The 20,760-nt window shown below is 42.9% G+C and overlaps 1 protein-coding gene across 2 annotated transcripts in view; it reads right to left on the bottom strand.

The window, feature by feature from the left end:
- The window catches only part of LOC138285625 (peroxisomal bifunctional enzyme-like), a 294,796-nt gene extending 274,773 nt beyond the window's left edge, over window positions 1-20,023 (bottom strand). The window contains exons 1-2 of one of the 2 annotated variants that reach the window (XM_069225812.1): window positions 19,850-20,023; window positions 6,306-6,409 (exon numbers count right to left, since the gene is read on the bottom strand). In XM_069225812.1, coding sequence (XP_069081913.1) covers window positions 6,306-6,409; window positions 19,850-19,923 — 178 coding nt within the window. In that variant the 5' untranslated portion in view covers window positions 19,924-20,023. The remainder of the gene's footprint in view (window positions 1-6,305; window positions 6,410-19,849) is intronic. The other variant, XM_069225813.1, reaches the window with a different exon arrangement.
- Window positions 20,024-20,760: the final 737 nt, after the last annotated feature.

The raw sequence follows: 20,760 nt of genomic DNA, 5'->3' as shown, positions 1-20,760 counted from the left end.
TAGAAAGGCCATTGTCAAAGGAGGGGGGCATAGACACTGACAACAGAGACTGGAGGCCCCCCTCCCCCCCCAGGTACTGGTGTTTGCCACATATCTGGCCAAACTATCATGCTAGGTCTGTGTTACTATCTGGGGGACCCTCCTCTGTGCCAAAATTACCACCTCCCTCCACCTTCCCTCAACCCCTAGTGAAAGCCTGTGTGATAAACCCAGGTATAGTCTCTGCGGGCCAGAAATGGGCAGTTATTTCCCATGAGGTGCGTCTCTTGGAGCAAAAGGGTGCCCCACTCAAATGTTTAAAAAAGAAATACCTTTCATCCAGCTAAATGACGTCATCACCCTTAGGTCTTTTCCTTCCTCTCTCACACTCTCCTCTGGGCTTTTCCTCTCTCTCTCAGCCACAGTGTTGAATGGGAGAGCGCACAGCCAGTACAGTGCTGACACAGGCTCTGTGAGAGTCGATGCCAGCAAGGACAGCAAGTCTATGTTACTGTGGGTTTGTGCTGTGCACACCGTGCAAACCTGGGGCTGAACGGGAAGACAGTAGTATGCAATGTGAATGCATCCTCTGCATTTGCCCATCCCACAGCTTTCTGCAGCCCAAGAGGCAGGGGAGACAACAGATTATCAGCCATTCCTGGGCACAGAATGGTAAACATGGAGAAGTGATAACAAAAAAATAAGAACATGCCAACCCCTTATTTCGTTCATGCACTGATAAATCCCCACTGATAATCCATGCATTAGTCACAACAAAGCCAAAAGAATGGAACACATTTCCTAAAGCATCTATTTATTCACAAATATATTTTTGTTAAAAAAAATACATCCATATTTTGTACATACGCTATTAACATATCCTTCTTGTGTCAACATTTGATCATTCCATTACTATGTTGTAATGCAACTTAGTACATTTATTTACATCACATGACAGTGGTCACATACCAACCTTTACCCTCCCTTAATGTACAGATCTAAATTTCAATTATTTCCCCCACATGCACACCCAGTCACATAAATCCATTTAAGTAAAATAAACTCACCATATCCGGGGTCTGAACAGTGAAACAGACACAAGTAATGATTCCCTTCCTCCACCAGACTTCAGGTTTTTTTTACAGCACAGCTTTATAACCTTTCATTAAGTAATACTGGTTACTGAACATTACTTTGCAGTTATATCTTTAATTAACACATTTTTGTGTCTAACATTTGATAGTTTATGTATCTCAGACCATCTTCTGGTGCACACACGTTTCGGTGCCACACAGCCAAATGGCCAATCACCTTGCTCATGTCACTAATATATATTGTCACCGTGGTGTAAGGCAGCCAGAAAGGGGTAGCAAACCTACAATCAAATATATACATCAAATTAATACTAATCCTGGCTTAGACTGGCACCTGCAATATATCAAAAATAGTTTTAACAGTAATAGAGTCAACCCAGCTGCATATCACAAGACAAAACTACCATTCAGAAAACTATATGCATCACACCAAACTAAAGTGCCGGTCATTTGCCTTCACCCACGTCAGCACTTCCATTCCACAATCTGGCACAGGGTGACACAGCCTATGGCTAACATCATTGTGTCACACAGAGTCCAATGCATGCACATAAACCCCATGGGCTCAGGCCGAAAAGATAGTAGGTTCTCTTCTGTTAGTAAAGAATGATATCTGAAATTTGCCTATTGTCTTGAATACACTATCTACAAAGTTCAAAACCAGTAAAAATGTCAACTAATGTACTAATAATTTGCGTACCACCGACCGGAAAACTCACAGACGGGACTCTGAGGTATGACAATCTCTTTTTTCCGTAATCTTTATACCAACAGGGTATACATTTTGCTGCTAAATGTGAACCCTCCTACAGACAGACTAGGTATTTGCAAACCCTAGAGGGCATAGTCCTCCATGTCGGGTGCTGCCGTACACTACTACTTGATAACTGACCCCACGTTCAAAGAAACCTTCTGAACGAAAATTGCAGTTACACCTACAACATCCAGTTTCCGTCAAACAACCAATATTTAACTACATTATCTGCCTCTCCGCATCGAGAATTATCCCCTCCAGTATTACCCAACATGTTGTGTACAGGGGAATTTATATTAGCAAAAACGGACATACCTTCTTCACTCAGTCCTTCGTTCAAATCTCACGATAGCCCAAGTCAGCTTCAAAAGGGAGGGAGACCCTACCCTGATGCTCTGCATAAATACCAATAGATCTTACTAATGAGAGGCACCTGGAAGGTAAATGTAGGTAGCTCTCCGAATAACATAATTGTGAACAATACAGTTACCATCGTTGTAGTATTCAATTATATGCCCTACAGCCCATTTTCTCACAAATGGTATATTAAGGGTGACTAGATAGGCAGTAACTGCCATATCTGTATAACTTAGACCCTGCATGGACCACGTACACTTCTGCTCTCCAAAAAAATGAGCACCATACCACCAATTGTTTTACATATCCACCTGAAACATGAAAACCAGATACAAGTAGATTATCGAGGAAAACGGTTCGACAGGTACTGCGGCCATCAACAAAGGGGCGGCCATCTTAGAAGAACTCAATTGTCCACCCCACAATACTAAGACAGGGATCTTCTATAAAGACACAACCATAAAGTCATTATGTAAAGTTGCTCCTGCAGGCCATAATCTTAACAAAGGAACCCATAATTGAAACAAAGGGCCACCGTGTCTACCAACACTAATCCGATGCAACCCCCAAAATGGTGGAACTCAACAAAACTTCACAAGGCTATCTTATCGGCCTACCCAAACATGGTCAAAATACCCAATGTAAAAAACCCACTCAGGTCACAGGGCTCGTCAGTTTCTGCTCTATGTACATAATGAGGTCTATAAATATAAATACCCCAATTTTGTACAACCCTAAAGACATACACTAACGTCCTCCATCTAAAAGAACATGTAAATACAGCACTCTACTTGTAACAAATATTTACATACAGGGAATACCTTATACTATCTAGCGGTATGCTCTCATACTCATGTCACTTGACAGCAATTCTGGAACACCTCGATGAGAAAGACATATTTTTACAGGGGGAAGAAACTCTATTTAATAGCATTTTGAAGGGGATCATTTCATTCACACTTCTCTTGCATGTCCCGAAGGAAAATATCCACTACTATTAGTTACCTCTTTTTCTGATGTTGAATACTATCTATTCCATCCAATGACCTATCGTCACCAGAATAGTTCATTTCAAGGTATTCACCGAATGTTTATTCTCAACACACTGTTGTAATATTATTGGAACCTGTAGTTTCTTATTTTTTATTATTGATTTGTGTTCGCTGTACCAGATGCAAAGTTCACACCATTTCTCCTGCCTGCACATATGATCAAAAAGATCACATTCAGTGTTCTGCAGTTGGTTATCTCCCTTAAGAATAATATGTGCCTCTATTTGTCAGTTCGCTAGCAGTCATAAAGCATTCACTGGCCTGACAATGTTGCATTTGTTGTTTCCAGTCACCAAGGGGGTACCTGAAATCAATTTTTGTAAACAATGATCTTGCTTTGGAAACTATAACCTTACTAACTTCACCCCGAGTTTATAATTCCTCCAAAAAGCAAATAAAGATCTAGGTAATTTTAGTTCCTTGTCATTGGTATTAAGAATGTACTATTAAGAGTTAATAATCTGTTGTATTTTCTGATCTAAATCGGAATGACTGGTAACACAGACCAACGGGTCATTTTCTGTCTGTTGTTTTGCCTGGAACAAGGCTTCTATTGTGCTATTTTGCTCTCTTGCATGGTTCACAAATCAACCATTCTCTAATTTCTTCTTATGCAATAGATGAAATCATGTAGATTGTAACAATTTCTACAGGGGCAAAGAAATTGACCAAATGGTATCCCTTGTTTCTGACACTGGGAATGAAAACTCCAGCCTGTGTTCATTGCATTGCATCCAAATATCGGAAAATTCCCCTCTGACCCTACTAATGTTAGGAGTAAACTTCAGATCGGTACTGCACATTGATCTATTGTATAAACTAGCTTAGCTGGTCTTCCTCAGTTTGCCAAATGAAGAAAATATATTGAATGTGTTGTGGCTAATTTTATGTTTTCAAAGAATGAAGCTATTTCACTCAAGATATATTTCTCTTCAAACAGGCCCATGTTTATATTTACCATACTGGGAGCACATGATGCTCCCATGTTAGTCCCTTTCATCTGCTTAAACAGTTCTCCATCTAATTCAAAGTAATTCTCTCCCAGCACAATCTCCAGACATTGCGAGATGAAAGCAGTTGGTCCATCATCATCCATATGGGAAAGTATAACGTTAACAGCTTCAATCGCTTACTTTTGAAATATAATAGTGTAGAGGGCCTCAATATCCTTTGTGACCAAGAGCTCATTTTTACAGCTGAATTCTACACCATCCACTTTGGACATTATGGGGGTCATTTCAACCTCGGCGGTCTTTTCACAAGACCGCCGATGGACCGTCGTGCTGAAGTCCGCCAGTGGTGGCGGTTTTCCGCTCTGGGAATTATGACTGCTGGCAGCCCTCCGTCCTTTTCCGGACGGAGAGCCGCCAGCAGCCATATTGGCGGGCGGCGGGGAAGTGGAGGTTGCTCCACCTCCACCGCCCCGTCAACAGAACACCGCCCACCGAATCACATTACGTGATTCGGCGTGGGGGTGTTCTGTTGACAGGGTGCTGGTGGCGGAGCAGCCCAATGGATCCCGTCCCCTCCCAGAAGATCAACGGACAAGGTAAGCTGAGCGTCCGTTAGGGGAGGGGCTGTGGGGGGGTGTTGTGTGCGTGCATGGGGGTGTGTATGCGTGTGAGTATGTAGAGGGGGTGTGTGACTGTGTGTATGCATGCGGGGGTGTAGTGTGAATGGAAATGTGTGCGTGTCCGTATGTATGTCTGTAGGGATGTGTGCGTGTATGTCTGAATGTGGGTGTGCGTGTATGAGTGTGTTTGTGTCTGTTGGCATGTTTGTTCGTGTGTGCGCGGGAATGTATGTTGGTGGTGTCTGCATGCGTGTCGGGTGTGTGTCTGTGTTGTGATGTCTTGGGTAGGGGTGGGGAGGGGGGTCCTGCCACCTTTGGGAGGTAGTAAGGGGGGTGGGTGGTGTCGGGGACAGACTCGGGGGTGGGGGTTGGGGGTGGGGGAGACCCCTATCAGTGCCAGGGAAGGATTTCCTGGCACTGATAGTGCTTACTGCCATGGATTTCATGGCGGTTCCAAACCCGATGAAATCCATGGCGGTGAGCCGGGTCATGATCCAGCCGGCAGTAGTGTGACGGCCGCCGGGCTGGAGACCCAAGTTTCCAGCCCAGCGGTCGTCTCCGCCATGGCGGTCTGATTGGAGAAGTGGCGGATGACCATGGCGGTAACCGCCATGGTCATAATTCCAAATTTTTTACTGCCAGCCTGTTGGCGGTAAAACCGCCTCTTCTCCATCTCCCGCCAGGGTCGTAATGACCCCCTATGTGTCCTTTAGATAAGAGGTAAAAGTGGATACTAGAGGTCTCAGAAATTTATCTATGCACTTACCCCAATATGACTCTGTTAATTTTTTTGCGTCTTCGGAACCCCATAGATCGCTTAAGACTTTGGGTCCCACTGATATGGGTATTCAATTTTTTGTTTTTACAAAATGGCACTCCGCTCAAGAGCTTCTCTACTGATGGTCATAATTTGAGTGAATTTATTTGAAAAGGTCCCCTGTGAGAGTGATCACATGCCAAAGTGGTGGCACTGCAATAAAACACCTTTTATCAGTGCTGTGTAACAGCAGTGTATAACTGGATTTTTCAGCTGGTATTCACGCTGAACCACACAAAATAAACAAGAAGTATTCAGGGATAAAAAGAGGAGCATTGAAAATGTGTGAGTTTGAACAGAACTTTTTTTTTTACTTGTTAAGTGGCAGAAACTGAAACATTTCTATGTGCGAGGGTGCTAAGAAAAATATTTCAGAGTTTAAGAATGATCCAGCAAAACACACTTCAATACCTCCAAAGCATATATAAGTGCTGAGCAGAAAATGTTCCATTGTTATTAGGGTTTTATTTTGGGTTTGTGATTCACGGGGAGTGGGGATGGGTTGGGTTGGATGGATGGGTGGGTGTGGGAGTGAGTTAGTGTGTATGTTTTTCCTCAACCTAGTGGTTCCACAACTTAAGTAAACTAGAAATGTCAAGCAACAGTACATGTACAATTAATTTAATATGGAAAACAGAGTATATTCAGTATTTTGAAAGTGTCCGTTATAAATATTTACCTCCACTAAATTTCCCATTCTCTCCACAGAGGACAATAGCTTTTACAGAGGGATCAAGGGTTACATCCTTCAGTACTTCCATGAGAGACACCTGAACCTGTGGACTAACAGACAAAGAAATACACATAAAAAAACGAGCCCCGTCTAGAACATCCCATTTCTTCTCTCCACGCATCACATAAATTTTGTACAATGCATGGATTAAACAGAAGTCACACAAATTTATTGGATTATTACCAAGAGCATGTACACTTTAACACGCTGTGATCTGAAAGGGAAAAATGCATATGTGTGACGCTGAAAGTCGCTTGTACCGTTGAATAACTGAGTAGAATGAACAGAAACATTTAGACAAATCATGAGTGATATTTGAATGTGAAACTTTCAGACACTCCGCTGAACGCACAACGGAAACCTTGTTAGAGGAGTTTCTAGTGGGTTGTCTTCACATTACACACCCCTACAGATTTAGTTCAGTTAAAGTCTACCGCCCTCTTCCAGCCCCGGGATGGCGCTGAATCTTCTTACAGACTTGATGACTGAACTTGTGAATTTTGGTTGGTGGTCTGAATCCAATCTGAGTGGTCAAGCACTTGTATCTCAATACCTCTGCTTCCTTGGATTGAGGCAAGAAATGAATGGACCCAATGGGAAATAAAGACTCACAAAAACACAAGACTGCATTCTTTATCCAGGAGGCAAGTGTCACTCCATAGAATCCTCGTTCAAGTAAAAACTTACAGAAGACTAGGGCACTAAAGGGGCAGCCGTTCTGTTCTACATTACTATTGACAGGCAAGTCAGCCATTCATAAAGCGGGTAATACCAATACATTACTATTTGATCCAGCTGATATGATTAGAACAATTAACACCACCCTGATGAACTGGGTAGATCAATTTTTCATATGTTATTATCAGAGTGTCAGAGACTGGTGAGAGGATATTTTTTTGAGTAAGTCAGGCATCACTTGGCCATTGATAAACTGTGAAAACCTGGAATACATTTGGAGGTTTGCAGGGATCCCCAACAGGATAATTACAGAATGACATGAAAGAATAGAGATCAGGTTGATATATGGAGCATTCAAAGTACTGACAATTGGAATTTATCAGAGAGAAAGGACTCAGTGAAAGATAGAACTTCACTAGCAACAAACACCACCAAGGGAAAATATGCAGTGCATACATATGTAATTATAAATATGCAGCGAGGCTTGGATTCCCGCTTATGGGCTACCGATGGTCTCTTTCCCACAGTAAGTCTGCACCACCTCAATTATCTTTGTTGTGAGTTTGTGAAATGTTGATGAACTGGGTGGTATGGATGGATAAATACTGGAATCTTAAAACACTGTCAATGTCTGGCCCATCTACAGCACAGCACCAGGAATTGTGACTTAAACACTTGCTGCAGAGTGACATTACACAAATAGTAAAATTGAGTGGAGCTCAATTATTTGTTATTGTTGCTCAGCATACACCCAGGTTAGGTGTGTGCTTGTAACTTAGGGCCATATGTACGAACACATTTTCCCATAGACACAGAATGGGCAAAACTGCTTGCTACATCTGGCCCTTAGTGCAATAGAGAATCATTTGCTGGCGGGGTGCTTGAGACTGCAGGAGTGAGGCGCCCAACAATAGTGTTACTAAGCCAGTTGAAGAGGAATGACTGTGCCGGCCTGGCCCCTACAGAGGGGAGATGAAGCAGCAGGCAGCCCGATGCAGACCTAAAGCTCAGCGCACCGAGACAAAGGACGAGGGATAAATGAAATGTCTCAGTCGGACTATCCGAGATTCTCCAAGTGGGACTCCGACACCCTGGTCTGGCAGGATAAGAACACACAAGGCCCACTGGAAAGCACTCTGGCTGAACTGGCGATGCCATCTGTGAAAGGAATGTGTGATAGACAAAATTTGGGCAGCTGGCAAGGCGGGGCAGTTGTACTCTAGAGAGGAACAGCATATGTATTTTTAATAAACAGAAGCTGTTTGGCACACCCTCATCTCCCCGCGACTGATGTTAGGCCGCACAATCTGCCAGGATCCAGAAACTCCCTGTCTTATAGTTGCCCTGGAAACAGCCTTACATCGTTAATGGGCTCAGCTCAACAATCATTCTCCCATGTTCTCCTTAATTCCCAGACGTGCATGTGGACATTTTTAGACTGTCCCTTGAGGCTGTCAGAGGTTTGCCTCATGTGAGGACCTGTGACTAAATAAGCCACCCAGGGAGAGTCCTCCAGTTATCCCAACCCCACTAGAATGTAAAGTAGTGCGCTCTTCTGGCGCACTGAGGGATGGGTCCAATGGAGGGTTTTAGTCACTCTTTTATTGGCCTCCTTCTTGACATGATGCACTAGAAAGTCATAACTGAGAACAATGCTGAAAGGTGTGGCGCACTCGCAGTCTTAAAATGTGTTTCTTCCCGCAGCACAGAGACTCCTCAGAAGAAATCGACCGCCAACCATTATTTCTTCCAGCATTTTAGGAGCAGCTTCGCATGAATGAATGAAAAGAAAGTTTGAAATCAAAATGTACACTTCAGGCAGAAGCGTTTCAGTAGCAGGATCATATGCTTGGTGTAACTACTGTTCAGGTCCTAAATAAAACAAGATTAAGATTCATTTCTGCTCCATTCCTCACTATAACAAAACAGATGCCAAACTGTAGTGTACCATCCCTTTGGAATATCAGATTATTGACTGCAAACAATGGGGATTTCTATTCATATAAAGAAGTTGCAAGATGCTAGTTCCACCTAGCCGTTTGATGCGGCATCAGTGTCTATAACATAGCTATCAGTCTGCCTGTGAATATTTTGCCTGTACATCACCGTGTGTGATGAATGCTGTACATCACCGTGTGTGATGAATGCTGTACATCACCGTGTGTGATGAATGCTTAACGCCTATCCTAGTCCACATTTCCCCGACAAGATGGCTCTCAAAATCTCTTCACTGGTCAGTGTGAAGCCTGGCTAGCAACTTACAATCCGCACACTGCTCTTTGGAGAGTACCTTCTGGACAGTGATTGTTTTCCGATCCCTCGCTGGGTGGGACGAAGCACAGTAGTGGGGGAGCCAGTCACTTTTAGCATGTCTGGAAATGCATCAGCTCTCAGTGAGGAAGAGGCTCGATGGGCAGCAGTCCACAGGCCGGTCGGGCTCTCGCCACTCATACAGGTGGCGTCTGCTCATGTTGTTCTTTTTCAAATTAACCAGGAGTCATTTGGGAATATTTTCTAACAATGATCTACTACTATCGCGGGCACTCGACTAATCTGCAGATCCCTTCATTGGTTCTTTCTGCTTCCTAGTAACCACTGTAACTGAGCAGAAATGTGAGCACCATGAGGTAATATTCTTGAAACAGGGCTTCCTAGGTTCTCTGTAGAGAACCCCTTCTTTACTAGCAGCATTTCACAGTTCCTCAGAAGGGTACGAGGCTCATACTGAAAGCTGCTAATGAAGAAGGGTACCTTCTAACCCCTCAGCATGAGAATCACAGCCGTACTTGGAGCACTGATCCGAGCCAGCTGAATGGCGCCTCATGCAGTCCTGCGAACAGTATGGGCCCTATGTTGGTGAAAGTGGGGTACAGCAGCTAAATGGCTTCAAGCACGGCTCCTCACTCTTCAGCAGCCTGCAGGCGATTTGTGATGCACAGCACCAGGTTTGTAGCGAGCAGGGGAGCTTTACCCTCCCAAAGCCACTGGTGGTTAGCAGCATCAACTTAGCTGTTCTGAATATGCAGGGCAGTGAGTTGATGTTCATCTTAATTGCTTCCTCTGTAACTTAAAGCACATCAATAGGATGCTGATATGCAATTTCCCAATGAGTGAATGCCTTTTCTTTAAAGACTCCACACAGACGCAGAATAGCTTTGCAGTGTGACCTTGTGAGCCAAACACAGACATTTAACAAAGATGTAGGACAATCAATTTCTCAAACAGCATGCTGCTATCAGCCTTGCTGTGCCGAGTTCAAACTGATTTGTAAATTCTAGACACATCCCGCTGTAAATGAGGCCGAAGGAGGGTCGGGGCAATGGCATTCAAGGGTAATAGTTCTTTGCAAGCTGACCTGGTTCAAAAAACAGATATATTGCTACAAAAAACCAAGACGGTAGACCAAGCCATCAGCTGGCATAAGAAATGAACACTGTCAGCTCCAGGGTTACGAGCAATGGCAGTAGCATTTCCACCAACTACTCTTCATACCCTACCCTTGGACTGGACAAATTACATTTTAATAGTCCTAAAATTTCTGCACAAAAAATTAACCCAGCAACGCTTTCTGATGTTTATCACCTAGAGCCCTTTTGAGCAGGTATAATATGCCAGTCAGTGACTCAATGCTGATCTGGTATGCATGACTATACACCTTATGGCGATCAACATGCGAATAGGGCTTATCTGGTCTATCAACCGTAAAGAAAACATGAATGTATTGAATGTTTTATGGTGTTCTAACATTTCCCTTTTAACGGTAATTGCAATGATTTTAATTAATTACGCAATAAAGTATAAAATTCAAAACAGAGATACGTTGCCATGTAAAACAGTAATTAAATGACGGTTACTTGAACTAATCACATTGAGCCAGATTCAAAACGTTATGGATCTACATACACAGTTCTCTTCCTATGTTTGAAGTATATTTTCTGACTTTTGGGGATTCAGCAATACCCCCTGTAGTCAAAAATACTCTGGCAACTGCAGGTTTCCAGGAGTACCTTTACAAACCAATATTCATGCAGATTTCCCACGAGGGAGAGTAGCACACGAATAAGTCAATCAGAAATGTGATAGAGCGTTCCGACCTAATAAATTACCTGTATCTGGACGCTCTTGGGTCGATGAATCTTTTGACCAAGTGGGGCTCTCTTCACCCGAGAGTAATCAATTTAATCAAATCAATAATCAATAACTAACATAAGCAATGCCCTGATCAACATAACACTTCACAATTAATCCAGAAAACATTTCGGCGAACCATGACCTTTCGGCCATGAATAACCACACCAGTTTATTCAAAGTTAATGCATTTATTTCCCTATATTAACAAAGCTAGCACGATATAAATGTGTCTCAACACCAAATGATATATGTAAATGAACATTAATAGCTGTCCATAACGGCGAAAAAGATGCAATCTATGCAGCATTTGAATAAAAATGCATTCGATAATAGCAACGCAAACCACTAAAACTATAATCTGTAATGAGCTAATTGCATACATTAGTCAGCATAACAAGGTCTCAAATTGCATCGTGCGACAAATGAATCCTCATCTAACCTCAAATTAGCATCTGCATGTGGGACTTCATGCAAAAACAATTTAGCAACATTAATTTGGAAAACTCCTAACTAGGGCTCTTATCAAAAATCAGCAGTTGGTTACCTAAAAAGAAACACAATGCAATTGTACAATTTCCCTTTCATATTTACCAAAATCAATCAGCATTCAAGGAAGTCTTCGTCTCACAGGTACCGGTTTCCGATCAGCATGGGACGGGGCAAAGGGGCAGGGTGGACGGGGCAATTGCCTCACAGCGGCAAGGACAAAACTACTACTTCATGCAAAGGGGCAAATCAAAGTAAAGTCTCTAGGGCAAAAATTACTCAAAGTCTCTTTCTCTCGATTAGAGAAAGCATCAAAGTCTCATTGAACATCAATTGGCATCGTAGGAGATGACAAAATGACGAAGTCGGCAAGATGGACCATAATGGCTGCAATGTCTAATGTTCTCGATAGGTGCAATGGGTAATGTCAAAAAAATGGCTGCTATGGCTCAAAATGTCTCAAAATGTCTGCAACGGGTAATGGCCGCAAAAATGTCCGCTTTCTTCTTGTGCACCAGGTTTAAATAAACAACAGTTCAAATCCAGTAGGGTCTTCCATTGGAGGGTTCATAGGTTGGCTTCAAATTGTCCAATCAAAAACAACAGTTCACAAGCTTCTACCTAGGCATACATTATCCTTGGAGTCGGGAACGTAAGTTGCAACATATTTTACCAATTAACTCACTTTCAGAGCTTCCATTGTCCGCACCTGCAGATTGACCTTGGAGCAAAGAAGAAGATGCCAGGCTGGCAGGAAACCTTAAAGATAAGCATGTGAACGATCTCACTGGAAAAGTACAGCTTCAAGCAAGAATACACGTTTTATTAGCACATTGGAAAAACACGAGCATCTAAACCGTGAGACAAGGCAACTAGGCCAAAGCCTCCACTAAAGTTATGCTAAGCTAAAACATTTCAAACAAGCAAATCATAGCACACGTTTACGGTTATGTCAGATTAGTACAATTCTAATACATCACGTTATATAAAGCACGCTTATAAATGTTGGCGAACTACTCTGAGGGCACATTTGTCCCCGTACAATCTTTATTAGTTCGGTTAAAGTCACACTTGATTATTGCAGCACTACGTTTATGCGCTAATAAATGTAAAACCTTCATTTTCTGCGTCATCAATCCCTCCTCTGATGACTACTTGTCATCACACAAAACTATTCCCACAAATTTTATTCCATTAAAATTCTGTCAGTTCTCTCTGCCTTTTAGTTCCCCTTGTTCTTGCCTTGTATTCTTCTGCCATTCTTTTCATCATTTTCTCTTCCTTCCTTCTCTTAATTCTTGCCATGATCATTAGTATTCCCCTCTTTATACCCCAAATCCCAAAAATGCAAATTAGTACTATTAGTATTCCCTGTATTATTTTTAGTAATATTCCATTCCAAATGCTACCAAGCCAATTTCCCACTGAAGCAATTCCCTTTCCAACCTTCTCCCACACTCCTGGTTCTTTCAATTCCTTCAAGTCTGCACTCTCTTTTGTTAGATTTGCAAGCATTTTTTTAATCTTCACACTGTTGTCTGGTATATACGTGCAACAGTGACGCGCACCAAGCATTTTGCAAACGCCGCCATCCTTTGCTAAAAGAATGTCTAGGGCAAGCCTGTTTTGAAGAGTCATAGCTCTTTCTGCTGCAAGTTCAGCATCCTTCAGGATTATAGCACCTGAAAACTTTGTCAACATGTTATCCACTATAGTAGACAGCTTTCTTATTTTGATGGAATTCAACACAACTCCCAATGAAGGAATCATGGCTCCAAATATATCTCCTACCACAGCAGCTGCGGTCTCTCTTTTCTGGATACGATGAGATCCAGGCGTCTTTGGAATCACCGATAGGTCATCCAGTTGATAAACCTTTGGGAACACTATACCCAAATAACATCTCCCCCACCATCCTTTTGGAAGACGATAATAGGCATTATGCCCACAAATGTAATATACACCAGGTATGACAGGGTCAAGTCCGTTCAGCATGAATGTCCATTTGGCCTTAAAGATAAATGTATGTTTACATTCACTCGCTCCCACGAAAATGTTATCATAATAAGATTCACCACGATATATACAAAATTTCCCTGCATGCCAAGCATCTAAAGCTATTCTTCCTTGTGTTTTTATTGCGGCAAAAGCATAATTATCTACTGAAGTCCTCTTACTTAGCTCCTTTTCTAATTTCGCATTCATTTGTGCCCTTCTATCATCTGTGCGATCTAAAAAGCTTATTTCTACTGCAGATAGAGAGCAGGTAAGATTTTCCCTATGAGCGTGAGCTGTTTCAAAAGGTTGCATCGGCTCGAAAAATTCCCTCATTATTTTAGCATCCCAATCTTTAGCAATCTGGCTTAGCTGCGCTATTATAGGAACATATGCAAAGGTAACATCATAATTTGAATAAAAATACTGTATGTTAGTTTGACCATAAAATCTAGAAGTTACTATACTACATGTAATCCCATATGTAAGAGGCATGTGGTGATAAGTCACCCCTTCCGTTACCGATGTTGGTATCTGTGTACACACATAATAATCTTTCGCATCCATAGTCTCAACATATTCTGTTAGTAGGCGATAGAAAACATTATACGAAAGTTCCTTCTTATCATGCAAGTGTCTCTCATCTAATTCTAGTCTTTTCAATGCGGTTAGTTCAGTGACAGTAACAGGAGCAAAAGTAGAAGCATCAATTTTCTCATCCTCACCCTTACCACGCGTTGCAAGCACTATTATCATTATTATTAGTACACATGCAGTTATCAAGCCTATACACGCATATTTACAATATTTCACTCTACTGTTTTGTGTCATGATCTGTATAGAATCAGAGAGCTAGAAGCACTTATAAAAGAAACGATTTAGCAATTAGTTACAAAGCTGGACGAGCGCAATGTTCACACAGTCTTCTTCAGGAGCTCAGTCACTTATCGGTTAGCAGCATTTGTCTCAATTCGGCAATAACTCAGTCCTTTTTTTTTTTTTTCAAAGTTCAATCAATACTCAGTCTTTTATCAGTTCAACGTTGTCTCAAATCGGGTTTAAGAGTCAATCAAGTTATCAAAGTCTTATCAAGTTAGCAAATGTCTCATCCGGTTTAGCAATGTCTCAGCTGGTTGTATCACGTTAGATTATAGCAAGCAATGTCATTTATCAGTTTTTCTCTTTTTTTTTTTTTTTTTTTTTTTTTTTCAGTCAATAGTGTCCATAAAACTTTTCTTTTCTATTGGTATCTCTTCTTCTTCGTTCTCGAGGCTAAGAGATACAAACTCGTCAGTCCAATCGTCATTGACCACATATGCCCATTCTGGACCGGAATATCTCCTGTTTGGTATCCTTTTCCTTTTCAATTTTGCATCTCTCTTTGATTCTGCCTCACTGGTACTTTCCTCTTTGGTCAAGCCTTTTTCTTCACTTGATGTTGGTACCACGACAGACACTTCCTTTCTTTTCTCTTTCACTCTTGGCCCTTCACTGTCGTTCAACTTTTCTCTAGATCTTAGTTTTACTGGTGATATACTTGGCCTCCTCTTTGCACTGTGTCCACTTGATGGACCTGCGATCTCTTCTGAGGAAGTTTGAACAGTTTCGTTCTGTTCTGCCTTGTCCCCTTTTTCTGGGGAGTCAATCAGGTTTTCTTTTTCTTTTTCTGTACCGTCTGCTTCTGGGAAAGCCCTCCTCTGATCAGGCTCTCCTGCTTCTTCACCTCTTTCGAGCCCTTTGTCACCGTTACTTTCGTCAGGCTCTTTGTCACTTTCAGCTGCTTCAGGCTCTTTGTCACCTTCAGCTGCTTCAGGCTCTTTGTTACCTTCAGCTGCTTCAGGCTCTTTGTCACCTTCAGCTGCTTCGTCGCTGTCTGAGGTTTCTCCTTGGTCTTCCCCAAGTGAATCTGTTGTTTCGTCCTCAGAGAATATTTCTCTCTCTTCTATTTCTGCCTGTTCGCTTCTAGTTCTGTTTTGCTCTGTCTCAGCGCTCGGCACTTTGTTATCAGGAACTGTCAGTTTCAGCGCTTCAACTTCCTCATCTGTGGGACACAACACTTTCTTTGTATGACTGGCGTGGATCCAGTTGGGAACTCCCGCACACTTCACAGCGGTAGTGGTTGTCAGGATCACTTGGAAAGGGCCTTTCCAACGGGGTTCCAGACACGACTTCCTCACATGCTTCTTTATCACGACCCAGTCACCTGCTTTCAGTGTGTGTCCTGGACCTTGGATCGGTGGCAAGGTGGTTGCTTCCACCTGGTGAGAGAAAGAGCGAACCACGTCAGCCAGACCTTTGCAGTAGTCTAACACCATATCATCTGTAATATTCAAAAGCGCGTTTGCGGGAACTGCAGGAAGTCTCATGGCCCTGCCCATGAGAATTTCGTGCGGGGACAATCCAGTCTTTCTGTCAGGGGTGTTTCTCATTGACATTAACACCAAAGGCAATGCGTCAGGCCATTTCAAATTTGTCGATGCACATATTTTCGCCATTCTTGATTTCAGTGTACCATTCATCTGTTCCACCTGTCCTGAGGCTTCTGGGCGATAGCTACAATGCAGTTTTTGCTCAATGTTCAGTGCTGCTCAAAGTAACTTTATCACCTCGTTATTGAAGTGACTTCCTCTATCTGATTCTAAAGAGATCGGGAATCCGAAACGTGGTATCAACTCCCTCAACAATAGTTTTGCGACTGTAAGGCTGTCATTTCTACGTGTGGGGTATGCTTCAATCCAGTGACTAAAAATGCACACAATCACCAACACATACTTCAGACCTCCATGCACAGGCATCTCAATAAAGTCCATCTGCATTCTGCTGAACGGGCCACCCGCCCTACCAATGTGGCTCACGTTCACAACCGTTCCCTTTCCTGGGTTCATCTGCTGACAAATGACACATCGATGGCAAACTGCTTCTGCAACTTGACGGAATCTGGGGTTAAACCAATCAGTTTTGAACAATCTTATCATGGCATCTCTCCCTAGGTGAGCCTGCCCATGATAGAACCGCGCTAGCTGCGATAAGAGACAATTTGGTAAAACAAACTTTCCCTCATTTGAAACCCATAACTCATCTTCTCTCTTTGTACATTGTGCCTTAATCCAGGAGGCTCTTTCATCCTCCCTGACGCTATTCTGTAATGCTTTTAGTTCATCCATTGTATCCACGACCTTCAAGGCAAATGCTTCAGCTGGTTCGAGCTCTGGCTCACTTATCAAATTCCATTCATCCCTGAGCAATATACAGTTCAAGGCACAAAATCTTGCGACTTGATCCGCATATGCATTTCCTAGGGAAACATAGTCCTGTCCTTTTGTATGAGCACTACACTTTACCGCAGGGGTGTGGAACTTATTAAAATATCTACTTGCCCAGGGGACAGGTTGCTTCTCAAATCTACTTGTCCTGTAAAAAGATCTACTTGTCCCTTTGGTGCCATGTAGTGTGGCGACAAATTATGGCAGCAATCTCATTATGTAAGAGCTCTGATAATAGCCTCTCTGATTATGCCAGGGCTACTACCTTAGTAGGGCTTGAATACTTGCAGTTTCAATCCCTACTGTAGCAATTTCCTTATTTTTCCACCTTTCTGCAGATCTGCATACTGGGGCTGGAGGAAGCAGTAAGCAATAGTTCCAGGGCTGAAATGCCTTTGAGTCTGCAAACCTACTAACCTGCATGTTTTAAAGATTTTCACCAGCTTCTCTCTAATATTTTCCCATAATAAGAAAGGTTGGACATTTACTCCTGATAATGGCAGAATTAGAACTTCTTCCAGGGTTGGGAAGAAAGTGGCTGGAGGGAAAATGAACTTGCAAATGCTTAATAGATTTTCACATGAGCAAATCTACACATCGTATTTACCCATGCTAAAATACAGTTCACAAATATTTTATAGGGGTACGACATATACCATGGGTGCACTTTTGTGACTTTAAGAATTTGGGGCCACATGTCAGTAGGTTCAGATTTGCGACCCGCAAATTACGAGTCAGAGAGACTCGCAATTTGCGAGTCGCAAATCCGAATGTAGGATGGCACCATCTGTGATTCGCAAGGGCTTCGCAAATGCCCACCTCATGAATAATCATGAGGTGGGTCGCAATTTGCGACCCCCTTGCGAATGGTGGCCCTCACAGGGATGGTGGCCTGCTGGAGACAGCAGACCACCATGTCTGTGACTGCTTTTTAATAAAGCTGTTTTTTTTTTGATTTGTAATGCAGTCCGTTTTCCTTAAAGGAAAACGAGATGCATTACAAAAACGAAAAATGAAACGTTTTCGTTTCATTTTTTCAGAGCAGGCAGTGTTCCGCAGGACCACTGCCTGCTCTGAAAAAATGTTTACAGTGACATTCACAATGGGGAAGGGGTCCCATGGGGACCCCTTCCCTTTAGCGAAAGTGTTAGCACCCATTTGAAATGGGTGAAAACTGCGATTGGTTTGCGCCCGCGTTCGCGGTCACAAAACAATCCTACATTGCACTGCGAGTCGCAATTAGGAAGGGAACACCCCTTCCTAATTGCGAGTCGCAAACCCGTTTTGCGATTCGGTAACCAGGTTACCGAATGGCAAAACTGGGTTTGTGCATCGCAATGTGCTTTTTGCACGCCGCAAACAGCAAAAGTCGCTGTTTGCGACATGCAAAAAGCTACCTATATGTGGGTCTTGGTCCCTAATTAGGTCTGGTGTTAACAAAACATTTCGTTTTTATTAAACTTATATTTCTCTCTCTTTCGGCTGGCTTTACTGTGAGCGATCGCATTCTGCTCTTCCACAAGGAGCATATTGGCACACAAAGTAGTTTATTCAGTGTCAGGAACTACAGTGGCAATCATTGACGTAACAAAACTGGAGGGTGCCCCTTTGCAAAGAACATGGAGGAGCCCCCTCTCCAGACTCACTCAGGCCAGGTGCTGTGCTGAAGGGGCCCCCAGGAGAGCGGCTGCGGGGCCTTTGTTATGCCACTGGTGGCAACGTGTGCTTTTAGAGTTCAAAAACGTTTTGGTTTTTTTTTTGCCAGTGTTTGTTACAGTGTTGAGGGCCTGATAGCTCCCACAACAATAAAGTGTTACAAAAGCCTTGTCAAAACAAGACACGCATTGATGAAACTAAAAGACTTATAAAAATATGTCAGATCAGTTGGCTTTGTCAGTGTTTGTTTATTTTCATGCTTGCCATAATCGTGTTGAAAATGGTTACACTGATTTTCCATTAGAAATATTTTTGGGAAATACTAGCATGCACCAACACATTTTACTAAATGATACTTCATTTGCATCTAATCAGAGAGCATTCTGGGAGCATTATACTTAGCCTCATAGCCTAAACTTTTCCAACGTGTATACACGTTTTTTTTTTTTGTACTGGAACCAACATCAGTAGTGAAGTGTGACCTTAAAACATTTATTTACAGCACTCACCCTAATAATGAAGGATTTCAAATAATGAACCATAAATACAAGTTGGAACAGCATTATCTTTTGGAAACACATTACCTCAACTGCAGAGAGTTCCACTCTCTGTAAACAGACAGCCAAAGGGTTTGTGCTGCAGAGGGTTGGGCCTACTTGTCCCAAGGACAAAGTAAACATAAAAACTTGTTGCCCTTGACCCTAAACAAGATGTCCCGGGCTTCGGGCGATAGGAATTCCACATCCCTGCGGGTAGGCTAAATCATTTCCTGGGACTTCACTTCTTTGGATATCCAGGAGGTCAGCCCAGTCCCCCCTGACGAATTTGGAAGTTGGTTCCTCTGCAAGGAGAATCCTGCAGAAATCTAACTGGGGAAATGTTCTGGTTGAGCGGCAGTTTCGCACAACTTGCAATTCCAAATAGGGCGCAAAATGTCGGGAGTGGACCCCAGAGGCTGTATCATAATGGGCTTGGCTTTGCTGGTAACCCATAACGCAGAGTGCAGTGCGTAACGTCAACTCATTTAACCCAATATTTCTGAGTGCATTATTTTAGACAGCGCAGCTCAGAAACAGAACGTGGCAAACCTTGATCACATAACGGTCTGAAAATAAAACAGTGCTGGGCTCTGCAGAGTGAGCAAACTCTTCATGATATGAATTCGGAATTGTCCAAGGCAGTACTTTTATTCTGTGATCCCGCATTTGATTGGCAATTCTGCAAAGCGCCAACCCTCAAAAGCAAGAGCTTTAACACAAAAACGCTAATGATCATACTTACCTTAATGCATTCACGGGTGGGTTACGTATAGTTATCACGGCGACTGAGCCCACAATGTGCTTTAAAGCTGCCATGTCCCTTCTTCAAAACACTGAAAAATACTGAAATAGGTAAAAAGGTCGCGAAACGAGAAACAAAGCTACTGCTTCCTGTGCCGACGCAGAGCCTTTGGACTGTAGGTGAGGGGTGTAGCAGGCACTCGGAACCGCCCCTTTTCACAGAGACATTTGATTCGTTGGCCAGTCAGGCATGGGCGAGAACGTCGGGAGCTGGCAAGAGCACCGCGTGCACGTTAAAGAGCTAAAAGCCCTTACTTTGGTGTCTCTGCTTACACTCTCACCCAGTCGGTTTGAATTACGGTATTTTAACCCCGGTGTCCGCGTTGTTCTTGCTCATATCTGCCCAGCCTTTAGTCCTTTGGGTGCTCGCCACTGAAATGTCGTTTCAGAAACATTTGTTTATCTCCGCCTGCGCTCATTTCCCCTGCAAAGGGTCGGGTTGGAAAAGCGGGCAGTGGACTATCGGCTGGTGCCTGAGTGCCAGCTCTGGATCGGTTTTTGGAGGGCCGCTGTTGACTTCCTACAGTAGTTTTTGTAGTTGTGTTTTTTGAAAGCCCAAACTTGACCCGAAGGTATTGGGGCTCTTTACACGAGCACCAGTTACGTTACACAATATCACATTCATTTTGGTCAAAGGAGTTAAAGTGATTTTCCGAGAATCATAGGATGTTAAGCAGAGACTGGACCCTGGTTCCCCAGTTACAAAGTTGGGACACCTGGCCCTAATGCCACAATCTCTCAATGTCCCACTGTCCCCTAGGGTGACCACCTGGCATTGAGGCAAATTCTGGACAGGACTGTAAAAAATTCAGGACAAAGGGTCAAAATTCAGGACAAAAATTCAAGAACAAA

This window comes from Pleurodeles waltl, chromosome 3_1 (genome assembly GCF_031143425.1).
Source record: "Pleurodeles waltl isolate 20211129_DDA chromosome 3_1, aPleWal1.hap1.20221129, whole genome shotgun sequence".
Classification (NCBI taxonomy): domain Eukaryota; kingdom Metazoa; phylum Chordata; class Amphibia; order Caudata; family Salamandridae; genus Pleurodeles; species Pleurodeles waltl.
The sequence above is the reverse complement of the archived record's forward strand: the minus strand, read 5'-3'. Positions and strand labels throughout refer to the sequence as shown.